Source organism: Amblyraja radiata, chromosome 25, assembly GCF_010909765.2.
Source record: "Amblyraja radiata isolate CabotCenter1 chromosome 25, sAmbRad1.1.pri, whole genome shotgun sequence".
Lineage (NCBI taxonomy): Eukaryota > Metazoa > Chordata > Chondrichthyes > Rajiformes > Rajidae > Amblyraja > Amblyraja radiata.
The window spans coordinates 33,838,166-33,862,247 of record NC_045980.1 but is presented as its reverse complement, the minus strand read 5'-3'; the positions used below and the strand labels follow the sequence as shown (position 1 = coordinate 33,862,247).

The 24,082-nt window shown below is 47.7% G+C and overlaps 1 protein-coding gene across 2 annotated transcripts in view; it reads left to right on the top strand.

The window, feature by feature from the left end:
• The window catches only part of LOC116987627 (glutathione S-transferase theta-1-like), a 33,427-nt gene extending 11,116 nt beyond the window's left edge, over positions 1-22,311 (top strand). Inside the window, exons 3-7 of one of the 2 annotated variants that reach the window (XM_033043817.1) lie at positions 13,195-13,326; positions 14,925-15,012; positions 17,516-17,666; positions 18,611-18,787; positions 22,071-22,311. In XM_033043817.1, the coding sequence (XP_032899708.1) occupies positions 13,203-13,326; positions 14,925-15,012; positions 17,516-17,666; positions 18,611-18,787; positions 22,071-22,211 (681 nt within the window). In that variant the 5' untranslated portion in view covers positions 13,195-13,202 and the 3' untranslated portion in view covers positions 22,212-22,311. Of the gene's footprint in view, positions 1-13,053; positions 13,327-14,924; positions 15,013-17,515; positions 17,667-18,610; positions 18,788-22,070 lie in introns of those variants that run through there. The other variant, XM_033043816.1, reaches the window with a different exon arrangement.
• The last annotated feature ends 1,771 nt before the right edge of the window (positions 22,312-24,082 follow it).

The following is a 24,082-nucleotide window of genomic DNA, read 5'->3' as shown; positions in this document are numbered from 1 at the left end:
TCATATTACCCAAGTGTTTCACACATAAATCACAATTATTTTTTATAAAACAGGTTGCATTTAATGAGGTGATCTGCAACCAAGTTCTGACACTAATTGTATCGATGAGGCATGTTCCTCAAACCTTTGCACTGGAAAGAAATTGTTAATATGATTAGAACATTAGTCCAAGCTCAGCTGTACACATTCAGCGTGTTATTCAAGTAACCTTCATGTTAAGTCTATAAATGTTTAATGTTTTATGTGTCATTCCGAACTGTCACTGTATGTCACGTTGTGGGCGGAGCAGCAAGGCAAATTCCTTGTATGTGAATACTTGTTCATTCATTCATTCAAGTGGAGTTTAATAGGTGCAGGAGTAGGCCATTCGGCCCTTCGAGCCAGCACTGCCATTCAATGTGATCATGGCTGATCATCCACAATCAGTACCCCATTCCTGCCTTCTCCACATATCTTCTGACTCCGCTATCTTTAAGAGCCCTATCTAGCTCTCTCTTGAAAGTATCCAGAGAACCGGCCTCCACCGCCCTCTGAGGCAGGGAATTCCACAGACTCACAACTCTCTGTGTGAAAAAGTGTTTCCTCGTCTCCGTTCTAAATGGCTTACCCCTTATTCTTAATCTGTCTGTACGGAGTTTGTGCGTTCTCCCCGTGACCTGCGTGGGTTTTCTCCGGGTGCGATGGTTTCCTCCCGCGCTCCAGAGACGCCCAGGTTTCTCAGCTAATTGGCTTCAGTAAACATTGTAAATTGTCCCTAGAGTGTGTAGGATAGTGTTAGTGTGCGGGGGGGGGGGGGTCACTGGTCGGCACGAACACGGTGGGCCGAAGGGCCTTTTTCCACGTGGAACCCCTAAACCAAACTGCTCTGCAGACAGGCTAGATGCAGGAAGATGTTGGGGAAGTCCAGAACAAGGGGTCACAGTTTAAGGATAAGGGGGAAGTCTTTTAGGACCGAGATGAGAAAAACATTTTCCACACAGAGAGTGGAATTCTCTGCCACAGAAAGTAGTTGAGGCCACAGTTCATTGGTTATATTTAAGAGGGAGTTAGATGTGGCCCTTGTGGCTAAAGGGATCAGGGGGTATGGAGAGAAGGCAGGTACAGGATACTGAGTTGGATGATCAGCCATGATCATATTGAATGGCGGTGCAGGCTCGAAGGGCCGAATGGCCTACTCCTGCACCTATTTTCTATGTTTCTATGTAACTCGGCTGGTCAGGCAGCGTCTCCAGAGACTAGGAATAGATGGTGAAGTGTGGGCTCGAGTCCCTTCTATCCCGCTGAGTTACTCCAGCTTTTTGTGGCTGTCTAAAGCAGCATCTGCAGTTCCTTCCAACACGACTCTGCAAGTCACGCACACTTCTCCAGACCACCCGCCCGACCTGACGGCATATTTTTCCACCGTTGATTTTTCCTTTCCCACATTTTTATTTATCTCCTCCACACGCCACAGACCCCTCGCTGTGAACGCCACATGCAGAGACTAACGATCAAACACAAACCTAACGGTCCTTTCCGTGCATTCTGCAGGTGGATACACTCGCTCGGAATGGACACCATTTATCACCATGGATTCATTTTCAGGAGCAGCACAGCAGTAGGAATGTGCCCCCTCGCTCACAAGGGCCACTGAACTCCCTATATATGTTTCTGCATCGCAGTTGAAGAAGGTCGGTACGTTGGGATGTCAGGACTTTCATCTGAAGAAAGACTGGATAGACTCGGCTTGTACTCGCTAGAATTTAGGCGATTGAGGGGGGATCTTATAGAAGCTTACAAAATTCTTAATGGGTTGGACAGGCTAGATGCAGGAAGATTGTTCCCGATGTTGGGGAAGTCCAGGACAAGGGGTCATAGCTTAAGGATAAGGGGGAAATCCTTTTGGACCGAGATGAGAAAAACATTTTTCACACAGAGAGTGGTGAATCTCTGGAACTCTCTGCCACAGAGGGTAGTTGAGGCCACAGTTCATTGGCTATATTTAAGAGGGAGTTAGATGTGACCCTTGTGGCTGGGGGGGATCAGGGTAGGTACGTACCTGGAGAGAAGGCAGGTACGGGATACTGAGTTGGACGATCAGCCATGATCATATTGAATGGCGGTGCAGGCTCGAAGGGCCGAATGGCCTACTCCTGCACCTATTTCTATGTTTCTATGTTTCTATGTTGGCGCAGCGGTAGAGTTGCTGCCTCACAGCGCCAGAGACTCCAGGTTCGATCCCGACTACGGGCGCTGTCTGTATGGAGTTTGCACCTTCTCCCCGTGACCCGCCTGGGTTTGCTCTGGTTACCACCCACACCCCAAAGACGTACAGGTTTGTAGGTTAGTTGATTTCGATAAACATTGTAAATAGTCCCTAGTGTGTGTAGGATAGACAATAAAATATAATGTTGTATGTGTCATTCCTAACTGTCATTGTATGTCGTGTTGTTACTTGCGGGCGGAGCACCAAGGCAAATTCCTTGTATGTGAATACTTGGCCAATAAACGAATTCATTCATTCATAGACAATAGACAGCAGGTTCAGGAGTAGGCCATTCGGCCCTCTGAACCAGCACCGCCATTCACTGTGACCATGGCTGATCATCCCCAATCAGTACCCCGTTCCTGCCTTCTCCCCATATCCCCTGACTCCGCTATCTTTACGAGCCCTATCTAGCTCTCTCTTGAAAGCATCCAGAAAATTGGCCTACACTGCCCTCTGAGGCAGAGAATTCCACAGATTCACAACTCTCTGGGTGAAAACGTTTTTCCTCATCTCAGTCCTAAATGGCTTACCCCTTATTCTTAAACTGTTGGACCCCTGGTTCTCGACTCCCCCAACATGGGGAACATTGTTCATGCATCTAGCCTGTCCAATCCCTTAAGAATTTTATATTTTTTCTATAAGATACCCTCTCATCCTTCTAAATTCCAGTGTATACAAGCCCAGTCGACCCATTCTTTCATCATATGTCAAGCCCGCCATCCCGGGAACTAACCTGGTGAACCTACGCTGCACTTCCCTCAATAGCAAGAACGTCCTTCCTCAAATTAGGAGACCAAAACTGCACACAATACTCTAGGTGCGTTCTCACCAGAGCCCTGTACAACTGCAGTGGTACCTCCTTGCTCCTAAACTCAAATTATCAAAGAGGAGGGTAAATAACAGAGGCTGTAGGAGAATGGTGTACACGCAGGGATTGGTTCAGAATGGGTTTAGGATTTTTTCCGTATTTTAGTTTTTGGAGATACAACGCAGGAACAGGCCCATCGGCCCACCGAGTCCGCACCCCATATATAATCCAAGAACAATACAGCGAATGCAGCGCCGGAGACCCGGGTTCCATAGAAACATAGAAACATAGACAATAGGTGCAGGAGTAGGCCATTCGGCCCTTCGAGCCTGCACCGCCATTCAATATGATCATGGCTGATCATCCAACTCAGTATCCTGTACCTGCCTTCTCTCCATACCCTCTGATCCCCTTAGCTACAAGGGCCACATCTAACTCCCTCTTAAATATAGCCAATTAACTGGCCTCAACTACCTTCTGTGGCAGAGAGTTCCAGAGATTCACCACTCTCTGTGTGAAAAATGTTTTTCTCATCTCGGTCCTAAAAGACTTTCCCCTTATCCTTAAACTGTGACCCCTAGTCCTGGACTTCCCCAACATCGGGAACAATCTTCCTGCATCTAGCCTGTCCAACTCCTTGAGAATTTTGTAAGTTTCTATAAGATCCCCCCTCAATCTTCGATCCCGACCACGAGTGCCGTCTGCACGGAGTTTGCACGTTCTGCCCGCGACCAGCGCGGGTTTTCTCCGAGGTCTTCGGGTTCCTCCCGCACCCCAAAGACGTGCAGGTTTGTGGGTTAACTGGCTAGGTAAATGTAAAAATTATCCCTAGTGGGTGTTAGTGTTGCGGGGATCGCTGGTCGGCGCGGACCAGGTGGTCCGAAGGGCCTGTTTCTGCGCTGTATCTCTCAGCTAAACTGAACTAAACTTATACCGATGGAAGATCACTGCGTTAGCTACGAGTGCACTCATAGACAGACGCTTAACGCAGCACGATTGGCTTGTTCATTATATATTAATCCGATTTCTTTTTTTTTTTTTTTTTTTTTTTCTTTCAAATTTAATCCGATTCATTGTCACCATTTGCAAAATTCTCTCTCCCTTTCACCCTCTCTGTTTCTTAGCTCTGCACAGCTCCCCGCCCAATTAAGTGAACTCAGGAATAGAGACAAGAAGTGGGTAAATAATGACATGGTATTAACAAGAGCACAAGAACTAGTCCATGTGTAGATATAATTATCATTAGGAAGAAGGCAGGTTTGACAAGATGAGGGTTGTTAGCGCTCTGGTGTGAAAATGCCAACGCAGCCTTCGACAAGAGTCATCCTTTGATATTGTCTTTAAATACCATGGAGATTTATGTGTTTAAGAAGGAACTGCAGATGCTGGAAAATCGAAGGTAGACAAAAAAGCTGGAGAAACTCAGCGGGTGCAGCAGCATCTATGGGAAACTCGCTGAGTTTCCCATAGATGCTGCTGCACCCGCTGAGTTTCTCCAGCTTTTTTGTGTACCTATGGAGATTTAGGTGTTGGTTTCATTAGGTGAACTGCGTGGGTTTTCTCCGGGTGCTCCGGTTTCCTCCCACGCGCCAAAGACGTGCAGGTTTGTAGGTTAATTGGCTTCGGTAAAAATTGTAAATGGTCCTCAGTGTACGGGGATCGCTGGCCGGCACGGACTCGGTGGGCCGAAGGGCCTGTTTCCACACTGTATCTCTAGGTTAATTGGTCCCTGTAAAATGCAAAAGTGGATGCAAAAGTGGGATAATGTAGGATAGAACCAGTGTATGGGGTCATCGCTGGTCAGCATGGACTCGGTGGGCCGAAGGGCCTGTGTCCACACTGTATCTCTAAACCAAACTATACAGAGGTTAGTTTAACCTGGCATAGGGTTGCCAACTGTCCCGTATTAGCCGGGACATCCCGTATATTGGGCTAAATTGGTTTGCCCCGTACGGGACCGCCCTTGTCCCGTATTTGACTGCTGCTACTCGGGTCGAGGGGACTGTCGGGTCGTCCAGCCCCCGCCTCACCCGTCCCGACGTAGTGCAGCCCATGGAGTGCAGCAGCAGCACCTCGCCTGTGGCCCCGTGGGTCGACCGGCTCTATCTCTCTCTCTCTATCTCTCTCCCCCTCCCATCTCTCTCTTCCCCCCCCCTCTCTCCCTCTCTCCCTCGTTCCCTCTGGGAAGTTGAATGCAAACCATTTCTTCCCCCAGGTTTAATGTCCTTTGTTGGCAGGCAGCTTGGGTCTGATTTATCTGGAGTAAAGGCTGCAGACAGCGTTGGCTTTTCAGCGAGAGGCCATTCTCAGCGGGAGATGTGGCTGCGAATGATCAAATTCACTGGTTTAATGGGCAGAGAAGGACAATTATCCTGCCCTCAGGCTTGTCAACGCACGTGCGTCTGGGGATCCGGTGGCGCAGCGGTAGAGTTGCTGCCTCACAGCGCCAGAGACCCGGGTTCGATCCCGACTACGGGTGCTGTCTGTGCGGAGTTTGTACCTTCTCCCCGTGGCCCGCGTGGGATTTCTCCGGGTGCTCCGGTTTCCTCCCACACTCCAAAGACGTGCGGGCTATAAGACTGATAAACGGACTTTGCCCCCTGCCAAAGTATCGCGCACCAACCACCAACCTGGACACACTGCAGCAGCTGTCGATCGGAACGCCTGTTGATGTTCAGTAGAGAGTAGAGCGTTTAATTTGTTCATGATATATGTATTTTTATTTCTATTTATTTTTTTACTGCACACTGAATGGACACTGGTTGAGCAAGGTTTTTTTGTTCCCTCTGGGTATGTGAGTACTCAGGAAAATGACAATAAAGATATACTATACCATACTATACCTGTAATGAGAATGTGTAGAGAGGAACTGCAGATGCTGGTTTAAACCAAAGGTAGACGCAAACTGCTGGAGTAACTCAGCGGGACGGGCAGCGTCTCTGGAGGTGAGGTTTCGGGTCGAGACCCTTCTTCAGACTGATGTCAGGGGAGTGGGGAGTGCAGAGAAAGTCGGAGACAGTGAGACTGGTGGGAGAACTGGGAAGGGGGAGGGGATGGAGAGAGAGGGAGAGCAAGGGCTATTTGAAGTTAGGGAAGTCAATGTTCATACCGCTGGGGTGTAAGCGGCCCATGATGAGAAGGGGTCCATCTGAAGTGGGTGGCACGGTGGCGCAGCGGTAGAGTTGCTGCCTTACAGCGCCGGGGACCCGGGTTCGATCCCGACTACAGTCTCTGTCTGCATGGTTTTTCTCCGAGATCTTCCGTCTCCTCCCACACTCCAAAGACGTACAGGTTTATAGGTTGATTGACTGGATATGAGTGTAAATTGTCCCCAGTGTGTGTGGGATAGCATTAGTGTGTGCGGGGTGATCGCTGGTCGGCACGGGCTCGGTGGGCCGAAGGGCCTGTTTCCGCGCTGTATCTCTACAGTTTAATGCCTAAACGCAAACCTTTCGAACAGCATGGAAATGGAATTGTAACACTCTACAGACTCTACAGAGTTTTAATGAAGAGTTAAACACAAAGTGATGGGGTAACTCTGTGGGTCAGGCAGCATCTCTGGAGAACATAGATAGGCCACGTTACCAGTTGGGACCTTTCTTCATACATAGAAACATAGAAACATAGAAACATAGAAATTAGGTGCAGGAGTAGGCCATTCGGCCCTTCGAGCCTGCACCGCCATTCAATATGATCATGGCTGATCATCCAACTCAGTATCCTGTACCTGCTTTCTCTCCATACCCCCTGATCCCTTTAGCCACAAGGGCCACATCTAACTCCCTCTTAAATATAGCCAATGAACTGTGGCCTCAACTACATTCTGTGGCAGAGAATTCCAGAGATTCACCACTCTCTGTGTAAAAAATGTTTTTCTCATCTCAGTCCTAAAAGATTTCCCCTTTATCCTTAAACTGTGACCCCTTGTCCTGGACTTCCCCAACATCGGGAACAATCTTCCTGTATCTAGCCTGTCCAACCCCTTAAGAATTTTGTAAGTTTCTATAAGATCCCCCCCTCAATCTTCTAAATTCTAGCGAGTACAAGCCGAGTCTATCCAGTCTTTCTTCATATGAAAGTCCTGACATCCCAGGAATCAGTCTGGTGAACCTTCTCTGTACTCCCTCTACGGCAAGAATGTCTTTCTTCAGATAAGGAGACCAAAACTGTACGCAATACTCCAGGTGTGGTCTCACCAAGACCCTGTACAACTGCAGTAGAACCCAAAATGTCACCCATCTAATATCCACCAAAAATGTTGCCTGAACCGCTGAGTTACTCCAGCACTTTGTATCTCTCTTTGAGATAAACCAGCATCTGCATTTTCTTCTTATCACATTTAAAAACACAGAACACTGAAACATTGGGATTATCTGCATTGTTTGCTTGAACCTAACCCTGGCTGCTAAATTGGTTTCCCAATAAGACATCGCCATCTCATGGAGAAACAAGGAACCGCAGATGCTAGATAATTCAGCAGAGGACACAAATGCCCCTGTCCCACTTAGGAAACCTGAACGGAAACCTCTGGAGACTTTGCTCCCCACCCAAGGTTTCCATGCGGTTCCCGGAGGTTTTTGTCAGTCTCCCTACCTGCTACCACTACCTGCAACCTCCGGCAACCACCTGCAACCTCCGGTTGAAAGGGTCAAGAACTTCAAATTCCTGGGCGTGCACATCTCTGAAGATCTCTCCTGGTCCGAGAACACTAACGCAATTATCAAAAAAGCTCATCAGCGCCTCTACTTCCTGAGAAGATTGCGGAGAGTCGGTTTGTCAAGGAAGACTCTCTCTAACTTCTACAGGTGCACAGTAGAGAGCATGCTGACCGGTTGCATCGTGGCTTGGTTCGGCAATTTGAGCGCCCTGGAGAGGAAAAGACTACAAAAAGTAGTAAACACTGCCCAATCCATCATCGGCTCTGACCTTCCTTCCATCGAGGGGATTTATCGCAGTCGCTGCCTCAAAAAGGTTGGCAGTATCATCAAAGACCCACACCATCCTGGCCACACACTGATCTCCCTGCTACCTTCAGGTAGAAGGTACAGGAGCCTGAAGACTGCAACAACCAGGTTCAGGAATAGCTACTTCCCCTCAGCCATCAGGCTATTAAACCTGGCTCGGACAAAACTCTGATTATTAATAACCACTTTCTGCTATTTGCACTTTATCAGTTTATTTATTCATGTGTGTATATATTTATATCATGGTATATGGACACATTTATCTGTTTTGTAGTCAATGCCTACTATGTTCTGTGTGCTTAAGCAAAGCAAGAATTTCATTGTCTTATACAGGGACACATGACAATAAACTCACTTGAACTTGAACTTGAACTTGGAACCGCACGGAAACCTTGGGTGGGGCGCAAAGTCTCCAGAGGTTTCCATTCAGGTTTCCTAAGTGGGACAAGGGCAAAACTCAGCGGGTCAGGCAGCATCTCTGGAGAACGTGTCTAGTGTCTGTGGACAAAAGTGCTGGGTTTAAACCGAAGATCGACACAAAATGCTGGCGTAACTCAGCGGGTGAGGCAGCAACTACGGAGCGAAGGAACTAGGCAACGTTTCAGGCCGAAACACTTCTTCAGACTGATGTGAGGGTGGGGGGGGGGGGGGGGGGGGGGGGGGGGGCGGGCGGGAAGAAGAAGAAAGGAAGAGGTGGAGTATTGTGTCTAATGGGCCTGTTCCACTTGGCGATTCTGCCTGCATCATATCAGGGTCGGTAAAAGGTTTTTGACCATTTCAAAATACTGTCGTTGTGTCCTTGGGCAAGACACTTCACCCACCTTTGCCTGTGTGTGAATGTGTGTGAGTGATTGGTGGTGGTCGGAGGGGCCGTAGGCGCAGATTGGCAGCCACGCTTCCGTCAGTCTGCCCCAGGGCAGTTGTGGCTACAGATGTAGCTTACCACCACCGAGTGTGACTGAGGAGTGAATGAATAATGCGATGTAAAGCGCCTTGAGTATTAGAAAGGCGCTATATAAATCCCATCCATTATTATTAAAATCCAGCTGCGATACAAAAAAAATGTTGCCACACTCGATAAAAAACCTCGCCGCGCCATACGTCATCACGCCGCATCACGCCGCGTATTTTTCGGTGACCTGATACGTCAGTTCAAAATTTCAGCGACACTAATAATTAGTCTCGCTGAAATAATCGCCAAGTGGGACAGGCCCTTTAGTTTGCGGGATCGCTGGTCGGCGCGGACTCGTTGGGCCGAAGGGCCTGTTTCCGCGCTGTATCTCGAAACTAAACTAAACTAAGCTCGAACTAAGGCCCCGATGACCCAATCTGGGTTTTTGCGGAGTGATTCAATGGCAGTGCGTTCAGAGGGGGGAAGATTAGAGTGAGACAGGGGAGTGGAGAAGTTGAGGCGGTCGACGTCGCGGCGGCAGTTCTGGATAAAGAGTTCCAGAGCCGGGACTTTATGAGAGGGGTTCCACGAGGAGGGGGTGCGTTGGAGACGGGAAAAGGGGTCATCATTGGGGGGCGAGGACTCCTTCCCATGGAAGTGCGCTGTGAGGCGGAGGCGACGGTAGAAGCGCTCCAAGTCATGGTGGGCGCGGAACTCATTGAGATGGGGACGGAGGGGGACAAAGGTAAGACCTCTGCTGAGGACAGACCGTTGGGTGAAGAAGGGTTTCGGCCCGAGACCAGTCTGACGAAGGGTTTCGGCCCGAAACGTCGCCTATTTCCTTCGCTCCATAGATGCTGCTGCACCCGCTGAGTTTCTCCAGCATTTTTGTGTACCTAAGCTCGAACTAATTTTGTTTTTGAAAAAGAATGGAAATCGAGGCTCAAGCACCTCCTCACGGCTTCAAAGGACTAATCCATTTGATGCAATTATTCAAGTTTTCACACTTCACTGTACAGTGCAGAATTTAAATTGTTCCCTAAACTCACTGTACTTTGTACAAACGGTTATCGGCATCCCCAATGCTGCATTCAGTCAGTGTATCCTGTTACACTCCTGTCTGTGATGGATGAGAATAATACTTCTTTGTAGCAGCCTGCCATGAATTTGCATTGGACTGGAATAGAACACAGGACACGGAACATGACTGAATACTGAGTAGGTTATTACCACATGTGACAAGCCGCAGTGGTGTTTTTTGTTTCACACACGCAAGGTATGCAAAGAGTGGCCACAGAAAGGGCGCCGACACAAAGTTACATAGCGAGCGCAGGAAGGAACGGCAGATGCTGGGTTTAAACCGAAGATGGACACAAAATGCTGGCGTAACTCAGCGGGACAGGCAGCATCTCTGGAGAGAAGGAATGGGTGATGTTTCGGGTCGAGACCCTTCTTCAGACTGAGAGTCTGGGGAGAGGGAAACAAGAAATATAGAAACATAGAAAATAGGTGCAGGAGTAGGCCATTTGGCCTTTCGAGCCAGCACCGCCATTCAATATGATCATGGCTGATCATCCACAATCAGTACCCCGTTCCTACTTTCTCCCCATATCCCTTGATTCCATTAGCCCTAAGAGCTAAATCTAACTTGAAAACATCCAGTGAATAGGCCTCCACTGCCTTCTGTGGCAGAGAATTCCACAGATTCACAACTCACAACATTTTTTTTTTCTCATCTCAGTCCTAAATGGCCTACCCATCATTCTTAAACTGTGACCCCCCTGGTTCTGGACTCCCCCAACATGGGGAACTTTATTCCTACATCTAGCCTGTCCAATCCCTTTAGAATTTTAAGGTCCATTGTCGAAACTAGTTCAAGATGTAGACTCTTGTACATCAGCGAGATCAAACGCAGACTGGGCGATCGTTTTGAGGAACGCCTTCGCTCAGCCCACCCTGAACCAACCTGATCTCCCGGTTGCCAAACACTTTAATTCTCCTTCCCATTCCTACACAGACCTTCCTGTCCTGGGTCTCCTCCATTGTCAGTGAGGCTAAACGCAAATTGGAGGAACAGCATCTCATATTTCGCTTGGGCAGCTTACAGCCCAGTGGTATGAATATTGATTTCTCTAACATCAGGTAGCCCCGGCATTCCCTCTCTCTCCATCCCTCCCCCACCCAAGTCGCACCAGCTTCTCGTTCTCACCCAACAAACAGCCAACAATGGCCTGTTTCATTTATCATTGTTACTATTTTGCATATCTTTCATTCATTATTCTTTATCTCTCCACATCACCGTCCATATCTCTCGTTTCCCTTCAGACCAGTCTCGACCCGAAACGTCACCCATTCCTTCTCTCTAGAGATGCTGCTTGACGGGTGAGTTATAGCCCTATCAGGGCAAACTCAGGAGAACTCCTGGAATGAACTCGTACAGTGGGACAGGGGTTTTACTCCAGCTTTTTGTGCCTATCTTCGGTTTAAAGCAGCATCTGCAGTTCCTTCTTACACAGCGAAACTGGCATAACGATTAAGGTGGGGGGGGGGGGGGGGATGGAGAGAGAAAGAGAAGGTGGGGGTGGGGGAGGGAATGCAAGGATTACTTGGAGTTAGATAATTCCATATTCATACGCTGGTCTGTGTAACAACATTGAGGCTGTGGGAGTGTCAGGAACACTAGACACTACCAATAGAGACGGATAAACCGAGCCACAGTGCCAACAAGAACTTGTCCAGTTCTGTGATAGAGGCAAAAAGAAAATGTTTTTTTACACTTCATTGTTGACTCCTGCAGGCTAGAACCTGCCCAGATGGAAGATAAGGTATCCTGCCACAACCTTACATTGACCCACGCTCTATGACTCGTGGAGGAAGACTGACGCTGGTGCCTTCCAACACAGTGGGAAACTTTGATTCTGCTGTTGGGGATGTTTTATGTTAAATTCTATAGTGTGTTGTGTTCTTTCTTTTTATTGTATGGCTGTATGGGAATTTCATTTCACAGTGCCCATCTGGCACATGTGACAATTAAATGTATCTTGAATTTTGAATCTTGACTAAATAAATGCAAAATTGCCAGAATATTTCTTACTTACAATGGCCCGTTTCCTTTATCATTACTACTTTTCTACACATCTTTCATTCATTTGTTCCACATCTCTCCACATCATCGTCTCTATCGCTCGTTTCCCTCTACCCTGTAAGAGCCACATCCAACTCTCTGTGGCAGAGAATTCCACAGAAGGGTCGGGACCCTTCTTCAGAGTTTTTAGCCGGTCGCTGAGAATGTTAGCTTTTTAGACAGCGTGTGGAAAGGAACTGCAGGTGCTGGTTTAAAAGCTGGAGTAACTCAGCGGGTCAGCGCTCTTTTGGGTCTCTCCAGAGATGCTGCCTGTCCCGCTGAGTTTAGACGAGGAAACACTTTTTCACACGGAGAGTTGTGAGTCTGTGGAATTCTCTGCCTCAGAGGCCGGTTCTCTGGATACTTTCAAGAGAGAGCTAGATAGGGCTCTTGAAGATAGCGGAGTCAGGGGATATGGGGAGAAGGCAGAAACGGGGTACTGATTGGGGATGATCAACCCCATGATCACATTGAATGGCGGTGCTGGCTCGAAGGGCCGAATGGCCTACTCCTGCACCTATTGTCTATTGAGTTACTCCAGCTATTTTGTGCCCATCCTCCCTCCACCACCTCCAGTTTAAATTCCATTTGGAATATTTTGGAGGACCAAGAACCAAGAATCCAGCGTTTGATAGTGTTTAAGAAGGAACTGCAGATGCTGGAAAATCGAAGGTAGACAAAAAATGCTGGAGAAACTCAGCGGGTGCAGCAGCATCTATGGAGCGAAGGAAATAGGCAACGTTTCGGGACGAAACCCGGAAGGGTTTCGGCCCGAAACGTTGCCTATTTCCAGAAGGGTTTCGTCCCGAAACGTTGCCTATTTCCAGAAGGGTTTCATCCTGAAACGTTGCCTATTTCCAGAAGGGTTTCATCCTGAAACGTTGCCTATTTCCAGAAGGGGTTTCATCCTGAAACGTTGCCTATCCCCTTCGCTCCATAGATGCTGCTGCACCCGCTGCAGTTTCTCCAGCACTTCTGTCTACCAGCGTTTGATAGTGTCTGCTCTCCGCGGCGTGGTCTATGTGTGTGTGTGTGTGTGTTAGTTTCAGCGACGCGCTACAACCTTTGATACATTTCAGCTGATACATTACATGTTGCAAGTTGCGCGGCGGCCCTGGGGAGCGGAGTGGGTCTGTCGCCGAGAGACTATCTTCCCCCCCTGACCCATGGCTTCTCGGCTCCCTCTGCGGGTCTACTACGACCTTCTATCCCAGCCCTGCAGGGCCGTCCTTCTGTTCCTGAAATGCACCGGCATCCCTCACGTCGAGAAGTCGGTCGCTCTGCGGAATGGTGAGCAATTTTTACCGGGCCCCTTGTTTGCCCCGGTGCTATTACTAATTCGCAGTTTGACACCTTGCACTTTCTTCCCCCTTTAGTGTAGAGAGAGAGAGAGACACAGCGCGGAAACAGGCCCTTCGGCCCACCGATCACCCCGCACACTTACACTATCCTACACACACACACTAGGGACAGTTTTACAGGAGAAACTCAGCGGGTGCAGCAGCATCTCTGGAGCGAAGGGTGTGGGGATCCCTGGTCGGTGCGGACTCGGTGGGCCGAAGGGCCTGTTTTTCTTCGCCCCATAGATGCTGCTGCACCCGCTGAGTTTCTCCAGCATTTTTGTCTACCTTGGATTTTCCAGCATCTGCAGTTCCTTCTTAAACACAGGGGCCAGTTTTACATTTGCGCCAAGTCAATGAACCTACAAACCTGTACGTCTTGTGGGAGAAAAGCGGAAATCTCGGAGATAACTCAAGCAGGTCAACCTTACAAACTCCATACGGGCAGCACCCGTGGTCAGGATCGAACCTGGGCCTCCGGCGCTGTGAGGCAGCAACTCCACCGTGCCGCCCCCTAAATCTTTGCTTGTTCTTTTGCACTCTTCAGAAGGAGGGGGTGGAGAGGGAGGAGGGAGAGAGAGGGGGGGGGGGGGGGGGGGGGGGGGGGAGGGGAGTGCAAGTGAAGAGTGACCAGGACTATGAGAGTTGCAGAGAGGGGAAAGGGGAGGAGAACGAGAGAACAGAGCGAGACAACATGGAAATATGTAGGAAGGAACTGCAGATGCTGGTTTAAACCGAAGATGCTGCCCGTCCCACTGAGTTACTCCAGATTTTTATGTCTATCTACTGCATGGAAATAGGCCCTTCAGCCCATATCGTCTGTCTTCAGCAGAAAGACTATACGTGAGGCGTAGACAGAGTGGATGTGGAGAGGATGTTTCCACTGGTGGGAGAGTCTAGGACCAGAGGTCACAGCCTCACAATTAAAGGGCGCTCTTTTAGAAAGGAGGTGAGGAGGAACTTCTTTAGCCAGAGGGTGGTGAATCTGTGGAATTCATTGCCACAGAGGGCTGTGGAGGCCAAGTCAGTGGATATTTTTAAGGCCGAGTTTGACAAATTCTTGATTAGAACGGGTGTCAAGGGTTATGAGGAGAATGGGATTTCAGAGATCATCCATGATTGATTGGCGGAGTAGACTCGATGGGCCGAAGGACCTAATTCTACTATAACTTGTGAGTGAGGCATCCGATCTCTGACTTCATCGGGCCGATCAGCAGGTCGAATTTGCCCCCTGCAGCCGGGGCTGTGGAACTCCGGCCTGGCCAGAGCAGGTAGATCCGCTCCCATAGCTGACTTCCGTGGCCGGTTTTTCGGGTCTCCACAGATGCTGCCTGACCCGCTGAGCTCTTAGGGTCACAGAGTGATACAGGGCCCAAACTTGTCCACACCGGCCAACATGTCCCAGCTACACTAGTCCCGTCCCGTCCCACCCTCACACCCCCCCCCCCCCCCCCTCACCATAAACCTAAGCCCTCTGGTTCTCGATTCCCCTACTCTGGGCAAAAGACTCTGTGAATTTACCTTCATGTTTTTGTTTAACTTGACCAGGTGAGCAAACTAGTGTGGAGTTTACCAAACTGAATCCGATGCAGAAAGTGCCGGTGATTGTGGACAATGGGTTTGTTCTGACAGAGAGGTGAGTTGCCATTTGCATCTTTCATTCATTTGTAGTCAAAGTCAAGTCTCGTTGGTGTTCCCAATTGCCGGTTCCATGGAGCCTTGACCTGGGGTGCTGTCTGTGCGGAGTTTGCACGTTATGCTTGTGACCTCGTGGGTCTTTCTCCCCCTTCATCTTTCTCCCCCCTCACCTTAAATCAATGTCCTCTGGTTCTCGATACCCCCCTTACTCTGGGCAAGGGTCTCGGGGTGCCGGTCTCATAAATGATAGATAGGCCATTCGGCCCATCAAGTCTACTCTGCTGTTCAATCGCGGCCGATCTATCTTTCCCTACCACGACCCGAAGACGCGCGGGTTTGGAGGTTAATTGGCCCTCTGTAAAAATGACCCCTAATGTGGGATAAGATGGAACTAGTGTGAACGGGCCATCGCTGGTCGGCATGGACTGGTCTGTTTTCACGCTGGGTCACTCTAAGCGAAACGTGAAAATGTAGGACAGGCACAACATGCAGTGAGAATAAGGAGGCGACACAGTGGGGCAGCGGTAGAGTTGCTGCCTCACAGCACCAGAGACCTGGGTTCAATCCTGACTACGGGTGCCGTTCTCCCAGTGACCGCATGGGTTTTCTCCGGGTGCTCCGGTTTTCTCCCGCACTCCACAGGTTTGTAGGTTAATTGACTTTGGTATTAAAAAAATTGCAAATTGTCCCTAGTGTGTAGGATAGTGTTAGTGGACAAGTTGATCGCTGGTCGGCACAGAGTCGGTGGGCCGAAGGGCCTCGTTTCCACGCTGCGTCTCCAAACTAAACTATATATTCAATAAAAGACAAAGTCTTCCAGCGTGGAAACAGGCCCTTCGGCCCAACTCACCCCATCACTGGCCAACATGTCCCATCTACACCAGTCCCACCTGCCTGCTTCTGGCCCATGTCCCACCAATCCGAGTCCTATCCCTGTACCTGTCGAAATGTTTCTTAAGTGTTGCGATGGTCCCTACCCCAACTACCTCCTCTGGCAACTGGTTCCATACACCCACCACCCTTTGCGTGGAAAAAGTCACCCCTCGGGTTCCCTGTTAAATCTTTCGCCACTTCACCTTAAACCCATGCCCTCTGGTTCTCGAGTCCCTTCCTCTGGGCGTCTCCCCGATCTATTCCTCCCGTGATTTGTACACGATACGAAAGTAAAATTACACGGTATATTTACATGGACATCGGAGTAGTTGTGGTCTTGTTAATAGGGTCGAGTTTAAATGCAGTAAGAAACCTCTCTTTCCTTCACTGGACATAAGGTCATAGGTGATAGGTAGAATTAGGCCATTAGGCCCATCAAGTGTACTCCGCCATTCAATCATGGCAGATCTATCACTCCCTCCTAACCCCATTATCCTGCTTTCTCCCCATAACCCGACAACCATTCTAATCAACAATCTATCTCTGCCATTAAAATATCCATTGACTTGGCCTCCACGGCCTTCTGCAGCAATAAATTCCACACATTTTCCACCCTCCGACCAAATAAATCTCACCTCATAGCCTTCGGAAAAGAATGTCCTTTAATTCTGAGGCTATGACCTCTAGTCCTAGACTCTCCCACTGGTGGAAACACCCTCTACACATCCACTCTATCCGAGCCTTTCACTATTCTGTACGTTTCAATGAGGTTCTTCTAAACTCCAGCGAGTACAGGCCCAGTGCCGACAAACGCTCATCATAGGTTAACTCACTCATTCCTGGGATCATTTCCTTCCACGGATATGGTGCTCACAATGTTCCAAATGCAGCCTTTACCAGTGCCTTATTCTCTGCCTCCGAGGGCGGTGGAGGCCGGTTCTCTGGATGCGTTCAAGAGAGAGCTAGATAGGGCTCTTAAAGATAGCGGAGTCAGGGGATATGGGGAGAAGACCACCCGGTGAGAACGGCCAGGGACATCGGGCCTCCGTAGAGGCAACTGCGGTGGCCTCAATAGGCCTGACTTTGGGGTGAACATGGGGTGGGGACTGGACATTGTGCCTTCCTCCAGAGTGCTATCCATTGTGGGGGGATGATTTTTTTTGTCTAATTGTAGTCCTGTAGGTCTGTGTCCAAGATGGCTGCCGTGAAGTGAGAGTGAACGCTGGCGCGCTTTGGCTGCCGCTGCTCTCTCTTCACACTGTGTTTTTGATTTTCTGTTTTTGGATTGAATTCTGTTTTTAATTTGTGTCTCTGTGATGTCTTTATTACTTGTTATATTCCGATTATATGTTATTCCGATTACTATGTAAGGTGTCCTTGAGATGTCTGAAAGGCGCCCATTAAATAAAATTTATTATTATTATTATTAAGGCAGGAACGGGGTACTGATTGGGGATGATCAGCCATGATCACATTGAATGGCGGTGCTGGCTCGAAGGGCCGAATGGCCTACTCCTGCACCTATTGTCTAGTGTCTTATAGAGCCTCGGCAATACATCCCTGTGTTTTTGTGTACACAAGCCCTCTTGAAATAAATGCTGGCAGTGAGTGAGGATTTCTGTTTGCAGTGTGGCCATCTTGAAGTACCTGGCGACTAAGTACGATGTCCCTCAATTCTGGTACCCGCCTGACCTACATCATCGGGCAAAGGTTGACGAGTACATGGCCTGGCAGCATGCCAACGTGAGATTCCACACAGCCAAAGTCTTCATCCTGGAGGTCTGTATTAAAATAGCAAGATGGCTTTCATTTGTAAGGCAACCTTTCCTTCATTCATATGACCAGCGGGCACACCAAGGTGAGGGCACTTTTATTTTTTTAAAGAGAGAAATCCATTGCGGAAACAGGCCCTTCGGCCCACCGCGCGCGCGCGCACACACACACACACACACACACACAGACAGACAGACAGACAGACAGACAGACACACACACACACAGTACAAATTCCGTACAGACAGCACCCGTAGTGTCCAGCGCTGTCAGGCAGCAACTGTACTGTTGCGCCGGATCTTATTGAAACATATGACATTATTAAGGGTTTGGACACGCTAGAGGCAGGAAACATGTTCCCGATGTTGGGGGAGTCCAGAACCAGGGGCCACACACAGTTTAAGAATAAGGGGTCAGCCATTTAGAACGGAGATGAGGAAACACTTTTTCACACAGACAGTGGTGAGTCTGTGGAATTCTCTGCCTCAGAGGGCGGTGGAGGCCGGTTCCCTGGATGCTTTCAAGAGAGAGCTAGATAGGGGTCTTAAAGATAGCGGAGTCAGGGGATATAGGGAGAAGGCAGGAACGGGGTACTGATTGGGGATGATCAGCCATGATCACATTGAATGGCGGTGCTGGCTCGAAGGGCCGAATGGCACCTTCCTGCACCTATTGTCTATTGTCTCTCTCCATCGCCATCTATTTCTCCAGTTTCCCTTCCCTGCGACTCTGTCTGGTGAAAGGGTCTCGACCCGAAACGTCGCCCATTCCCTCTCTCCGGAGATGCTGCCTGTCCCGCTGAGTTACTCCAGCGTTTTCTGTCTTATCCCCGGTTTAAACCAGCACCTGCAGTTCCTTCCTGTACATGGAACTGGGACTCGATGGGGTCAAGGGGCCAACAAAAATAATCGCAGTGACTTTCGTAACTTTTTGCGTAACATTGTCGTGCAGGTTCTGATACCCAACATGTCCGGACAGCCGGTGGATACGGACAAGTTGGACAAAGCCCTGCGGGAACTAAGCGTCACCCTGGATAAATTGGAATGCATGTACCTGAAGAACCAGCCCTTCCTTTGCGGTGAGGAGATCACACTGGGGGATATATTGGCCATCTGCGAACTGATGCAGGTATGGTGTTTAAATACAGATGCATAAATGTTCGATCAACGTACGACATACTCTCATCCAATTCAAAACATTACATAGACTATATTATTCAAAAACTAAAATAAATAAACTCTTCCCTAATGTTTCACCCATCTGTGATAAATGTCTGTGTCAAGAAGCTACCATAGCGCATTCTTTCGTTTTTTGTACAAAAATACAAAAATTCTGGAATGAAATATTTGACATCTTTACAAAATTAATTAAAATAAAACTGGTACCAAAACCAGAATGGATTATTTTTGGAATATCGGAAGGTAACCCTGAACTAAACGTGTTTCAGAAGAATTTACTCAATTACGGGCTAATAATGGGGAAAAAAGCTTATTCTTAAATTCTGGAAAAATGCGCCCACACCAACAATAAAAATGTGGATATCAGATATGTTTGAAACACTACATCTGGAAGAGATGAGATTCCTCTTAGCAGGCAAAGTAGACCATTTCCAAAAGGCGTGGTCTACGTTTTTGGAACTATTACAAGCATGAGGTGCAATAGCAATCTAAAAAATAAATAAATAAATAAATAAATGGTGCCAGGATCTTGTAAAACAACAAAAACAGACTTGGTTGGTAGTCCCCTTTCTGCGGAGTTTAATGTTATAATAGAGCGATTGTTTCTCCTTTCTTTTTCCTTCTTTTCTAGGGTCTACTTTCTTTCTTTACTTCCTTCTCTAACTTCTTTTCTAAGGGGCTTTCTTTTCTCAACACTCTCTTGCACCTTCACGACACTTGCGCACTTTCCTTACTTCCTTTACTTCTATCTTTTTCTTAAAGCTTAAAAAATGAAGCGGTACAAAAAATGTATTAAGACATACGTGTTGTGTATTATTGTAACTTACCGTACTTCTAATAAAAATAATTCTTTTTAAAAAAAAATAATAAATAAATAAATAAATAAAAAATTTTAAAAATAAAAATAAATAAATACAGGTCATCGAGTGATAACACCATTGAAACAGGCTCCCCTCTGGCCCAGCTTGCCCACACCGGCCAACACGTCCCACCTACTCTAGAAACATGAAAACATAGACAATAGGTGCAGGAGTAGGCCATTCGGCCCTTCGAGCCTGCACCGCCATTCAATATGATCATGGCTGATCATCCAACTCAGTATCCCATACCTGCCTTCTCTCCATACCCCTGATCCCTTTAGCCACAAGGGCCACATCTAACTCCCTCTTAAATATAGCCAATGAACTGTGGCCTCAACTACCTTCTGTGGCAGAGAATTCCAGAGATTCACCACTCTGTGTAAAAAATGATTTTCTCATCTCGGTCCTAAAAGACTTCCCTCTTATCCTTAAACTGTGACCTCTAGTTCTGGACTTCCCCAACATCGGGAATAATCTTCCTGCATCTAGCCTGTCCAACCCCTTAAGAATTTTGTAAGTTTCTATAAGATCCCCCCTCAATCTTCTAAATTCCAGCGTGTACAAGCCGAGTCCATCCAGTCTTTCTTCATATGAAAGTCCTGACATCCCAGCAATCAGTCTAGTCTAGTCCCACCTGCCTGCGTTTGGTCCATATCCCTCCAAACTTGTCCCATCCATTTGTTTAAGAAGGAACTGCAGATGCTGGAAAATCGAAGGTTGACAAAAAAACTCCACCATTCAATCATGGCTGATCTATCTCTCCCTCCTAACCCAATTCTCCTGCCTTCTCCCCATAACCCCTGATGCCCGTACTAATCAAGATAGGCTTCCGTAAATTGTAGATTGTCCCTAGTGTGTGTGTGTGTGTGTGTGTGTGTGCGTGTGTGTGCGTGTGTGTGTGTGTGCGTGTAGGATACTGCTAGTGTACGGGAGGCATCGCTGGTCGGCGCGGGTTCGGTGGGTCGAAGGGGCCTGTTTCTTCGCTGTATATCTAAAGTCCAAAGGTCCCTTTGAAAACCAACAGCATCTAATCATCCCCTCCATCAATGGCGATCAGGAACAACGCTGACAAATATTGAACTCGCTAATTATTTATTTAAGGTGGATTTCACAGCAAGAGTTAATGATTGCTAAGGGACTTCTGTACTCTTGAAGCTAACCCCGATCAATATCAGAGCTCATATCAACATCAATATCAACACCAATTAATATCTGCTTGCTTTTGGGTTACTGTAATTTCTCAGTACAAACTATTTCGCTTGGGTAGTTTACACCCCAGCGGTACGAACATTGACTTCTCCAATTTCAGGTAGTCCCTGCTTTCTCCCTCTTTCCCCTCCCCTTCCCAGCTCCCCCACAGCCCACTGTCTCCGCCTCTTCCTTTGTTCTTTCCGCCCCACCCCCCCTTAATCCCTCCCTTCACCAGCTCCAGTTTAAATTCCATTTGGAATATTTTAGAGGACCAAGAAACCCCCCCCACCCCCTCATCAGTCTGAAGAAGGGTCTCGACCCGAAACGTCGCCCATTCCTTCACTCCATAGATGCTGCCTCACCCGTTGAGTTTCTCCAGCATTTTTGTCCTATCCATGTGCCTGTCTTAACTGTTTCTTAAATGTTGGGATAGTCCCAGCCTCAACTACCTCCTCTGGCAGCTCGTTCCATACACCCAGCACCCTTTGTGTGAAAAATGTTACCCCTCAGGTTCCTAGTAAATCTTTTCCCTTTCACCTTGAACCAATGTCCTCTTGTCCTCGATTCCCCTACTCTGGGCAAGAGACTCTGTGCATCTACCGGTCCACCACCGATTTGCCAGCACCCTTGGATCTTGTAGGTTAATTGGCATGGTATCATTGTAAATTGTACCTGGTGTCATAAGGTCATGTGATAGGAGAAGAAATAGGCCATTCGGCCCATCGACTACACCATTCAATCATGTCTAACTCTGATCCTTCTCTCTCTCCTAACCCCATTCTTCTGCCTTCTCCCCATAACCTCTGTCACCCGCACTAATCAAAAATCTATCCATCTCTGCCTTAAAAATATCCACCGACTTGGCCTCCACAGCATTCTGTGGCAAAGAATTCCACAGATTCACCACCCTCTGACTAAAGAAATTCCTCCTCATCTCCTCACCTCGGACTCCGTTTCGGGTCGAGACCCTTCAATCTCAATTCCGGAAGGGTCTCGACCCCAGAAACGTCACCTGTTCCTTCGCTCCGTAGATGCTGCCTCACCCGCTGAGTTTCTCCAGCATTTTTGTCTACCTTGGCTAATAAAGTAAGCATGAGTAAAGTTGTATTGTATCGCAAAAAGCACCGTCGACTGAAGACTTGACACTTTTAACAATTTGTGCGCATTGTGCTTTAATTCCAGCCTCTGGGAGCAAATCGTGACATCCTGAAAGACCGGCCAAAGCTGGTCGCCTGGAAGGACAGAGTGAAGACATTTGTCGGCCAGCCCTTTGACGAGGTGCATTCTTTCGTTTACAAACTGAGGGATAAAGCCAAACTTTAAAACCAAATTACCTCGAAAACCCAGCCAATTTTGTCTGGACTCCTGTGCTACTAATCCTTTGTTTTGAAAATACGTGCCTTATTAAAATCAGTTAAATGAGTCAAATGTACCAGCATATTATTATTTAGTAGCGTTAAGCAGCCTGTTTCAGCAAACTTGGTGCGCTGGTCACCCAGTTACCCAGGTAGAATTAACTCTTAATGCCCCTGTCCCACTTAGGAAACCTGAAAGGAAACCTCTGGAGACTTTGCGCCCCACCCAAGGTTTCCGTGCGGTTCCCGGAGGTTGCAGGTATTGGGAGATCCGGTTTCTTCCCAAATCCCAAGGACGTGCGGGTTTGTCAGTCAATTAGCCTCTAAAATGGCCCCTAGTGTGTAGCAGGTGGATGAGAAAGTGGGGTAACATAGAACTAGATCGATAGATAGCATGGTCTCAGTGGGCCAAAGGGCCTGTTTCCATCATGTGTCTTTAGATGTCAACTTAAAAGGCCAGAGCAGAACAGATTCCCCCCCGCATCAGCTTAGCTCCCAACCTGTACGACTGATTTGTTGCATCTGAGTATTAAGGCAAGCATACCATGCATTGAGTCACTGTGTTAGAAGCAATAGCAATATTTGCAATTGAATTGAGAGACAATGAATCCCCCACCATTGTGCCCAGAGGGAATTACCAGGAGGCAACAATAAAACCTTCGACACTTTAACAAAAAATTTATTTTGCCCAAAGACAATACAATTTCTTGATTTGTACAAAATTTGCAATAGCTTTGCATTATAAAACAACCTTTCAGGTAAGCAATCTTCTGCAAGAATGCTCCAAGTGCAACCTAAAAGGCATAAAACACCAACGGTAGTTAGAAGCACTCCTTACTTGTCAATTAGGATTCGACAAAGCAAGGTCGTGAGGTTGTGGTGGCTGGAATTACTTTCATTCAAATGATTCACTGCAGCTTGGAACACAATGTACTGGGAGTCGGCATGTCATTTTAAGCAACTCTTGGATCCAAATCATCCAATACCTTCTGCCATGAGGTGCTTGTGTAAATGGGGCCACGGACAATCCTTATACAATTACGCTAAAAGTTGACTTGCTTCACCCAATTTGGTTTCAGTGTATCAATCTTGTTGGTTGTATCCCTGTTACCGCAGCTCACTTCTACAGTTTAAGCAATTTAGGCACATCTTCTTCAACACTGATTGTGGATAGTACCGATTGGAAAAAGGAACGTGTAGGAAGGAACTGCAGATGCTGGTTTAAACCGAAGATGGACACAAAAAGCTGGAGTAACTCAGCAGGTACGGGCAGCATCGCTGGAGAAAAGGAATAGGTGACGTTTCGGGTCAGGACCCTTCCTCAGACTCTGGAAGGAATCTCCGTACCACATCTCAGACTCTGAGGAAGGGTCTCGACTCAAAACGTCACCCATTCCTTTTCTCCAGAGGTGCTACCTGACCCACTGAGTTACTCCAGATTTTTGTGTCCATCTTCAGAGAAAGGAATGGTGACCTTCGAGGATAATGAATCTCTTCTTTATCCATCCGTGACTGTGGCAGCTGGAAGGCCAGCGAGCAGTTATCAGCTTTTAAATCAGAGTAAAACTGGAAAGGCAGCAAGGTTTGAGGGGATACATTAAACGTTTTTCCAAAATGGAGGACAAAAATGCAAGAAGTTTACATTTTCAGTTCACGTTAACTCGCTCCGGATTTGCCACCTTGATTCATCATTACGCTGGGATGACAAGGAAACAAATAATAGCACAAGCCAAACTACCCCGACTTTAAAAAAAAAAAACATAAACCAACACTCAGTTCATCACCAAAACCACACAGCAAAACGAAAAGTCACATTAATGGTTCCAAAAAACAATAAAA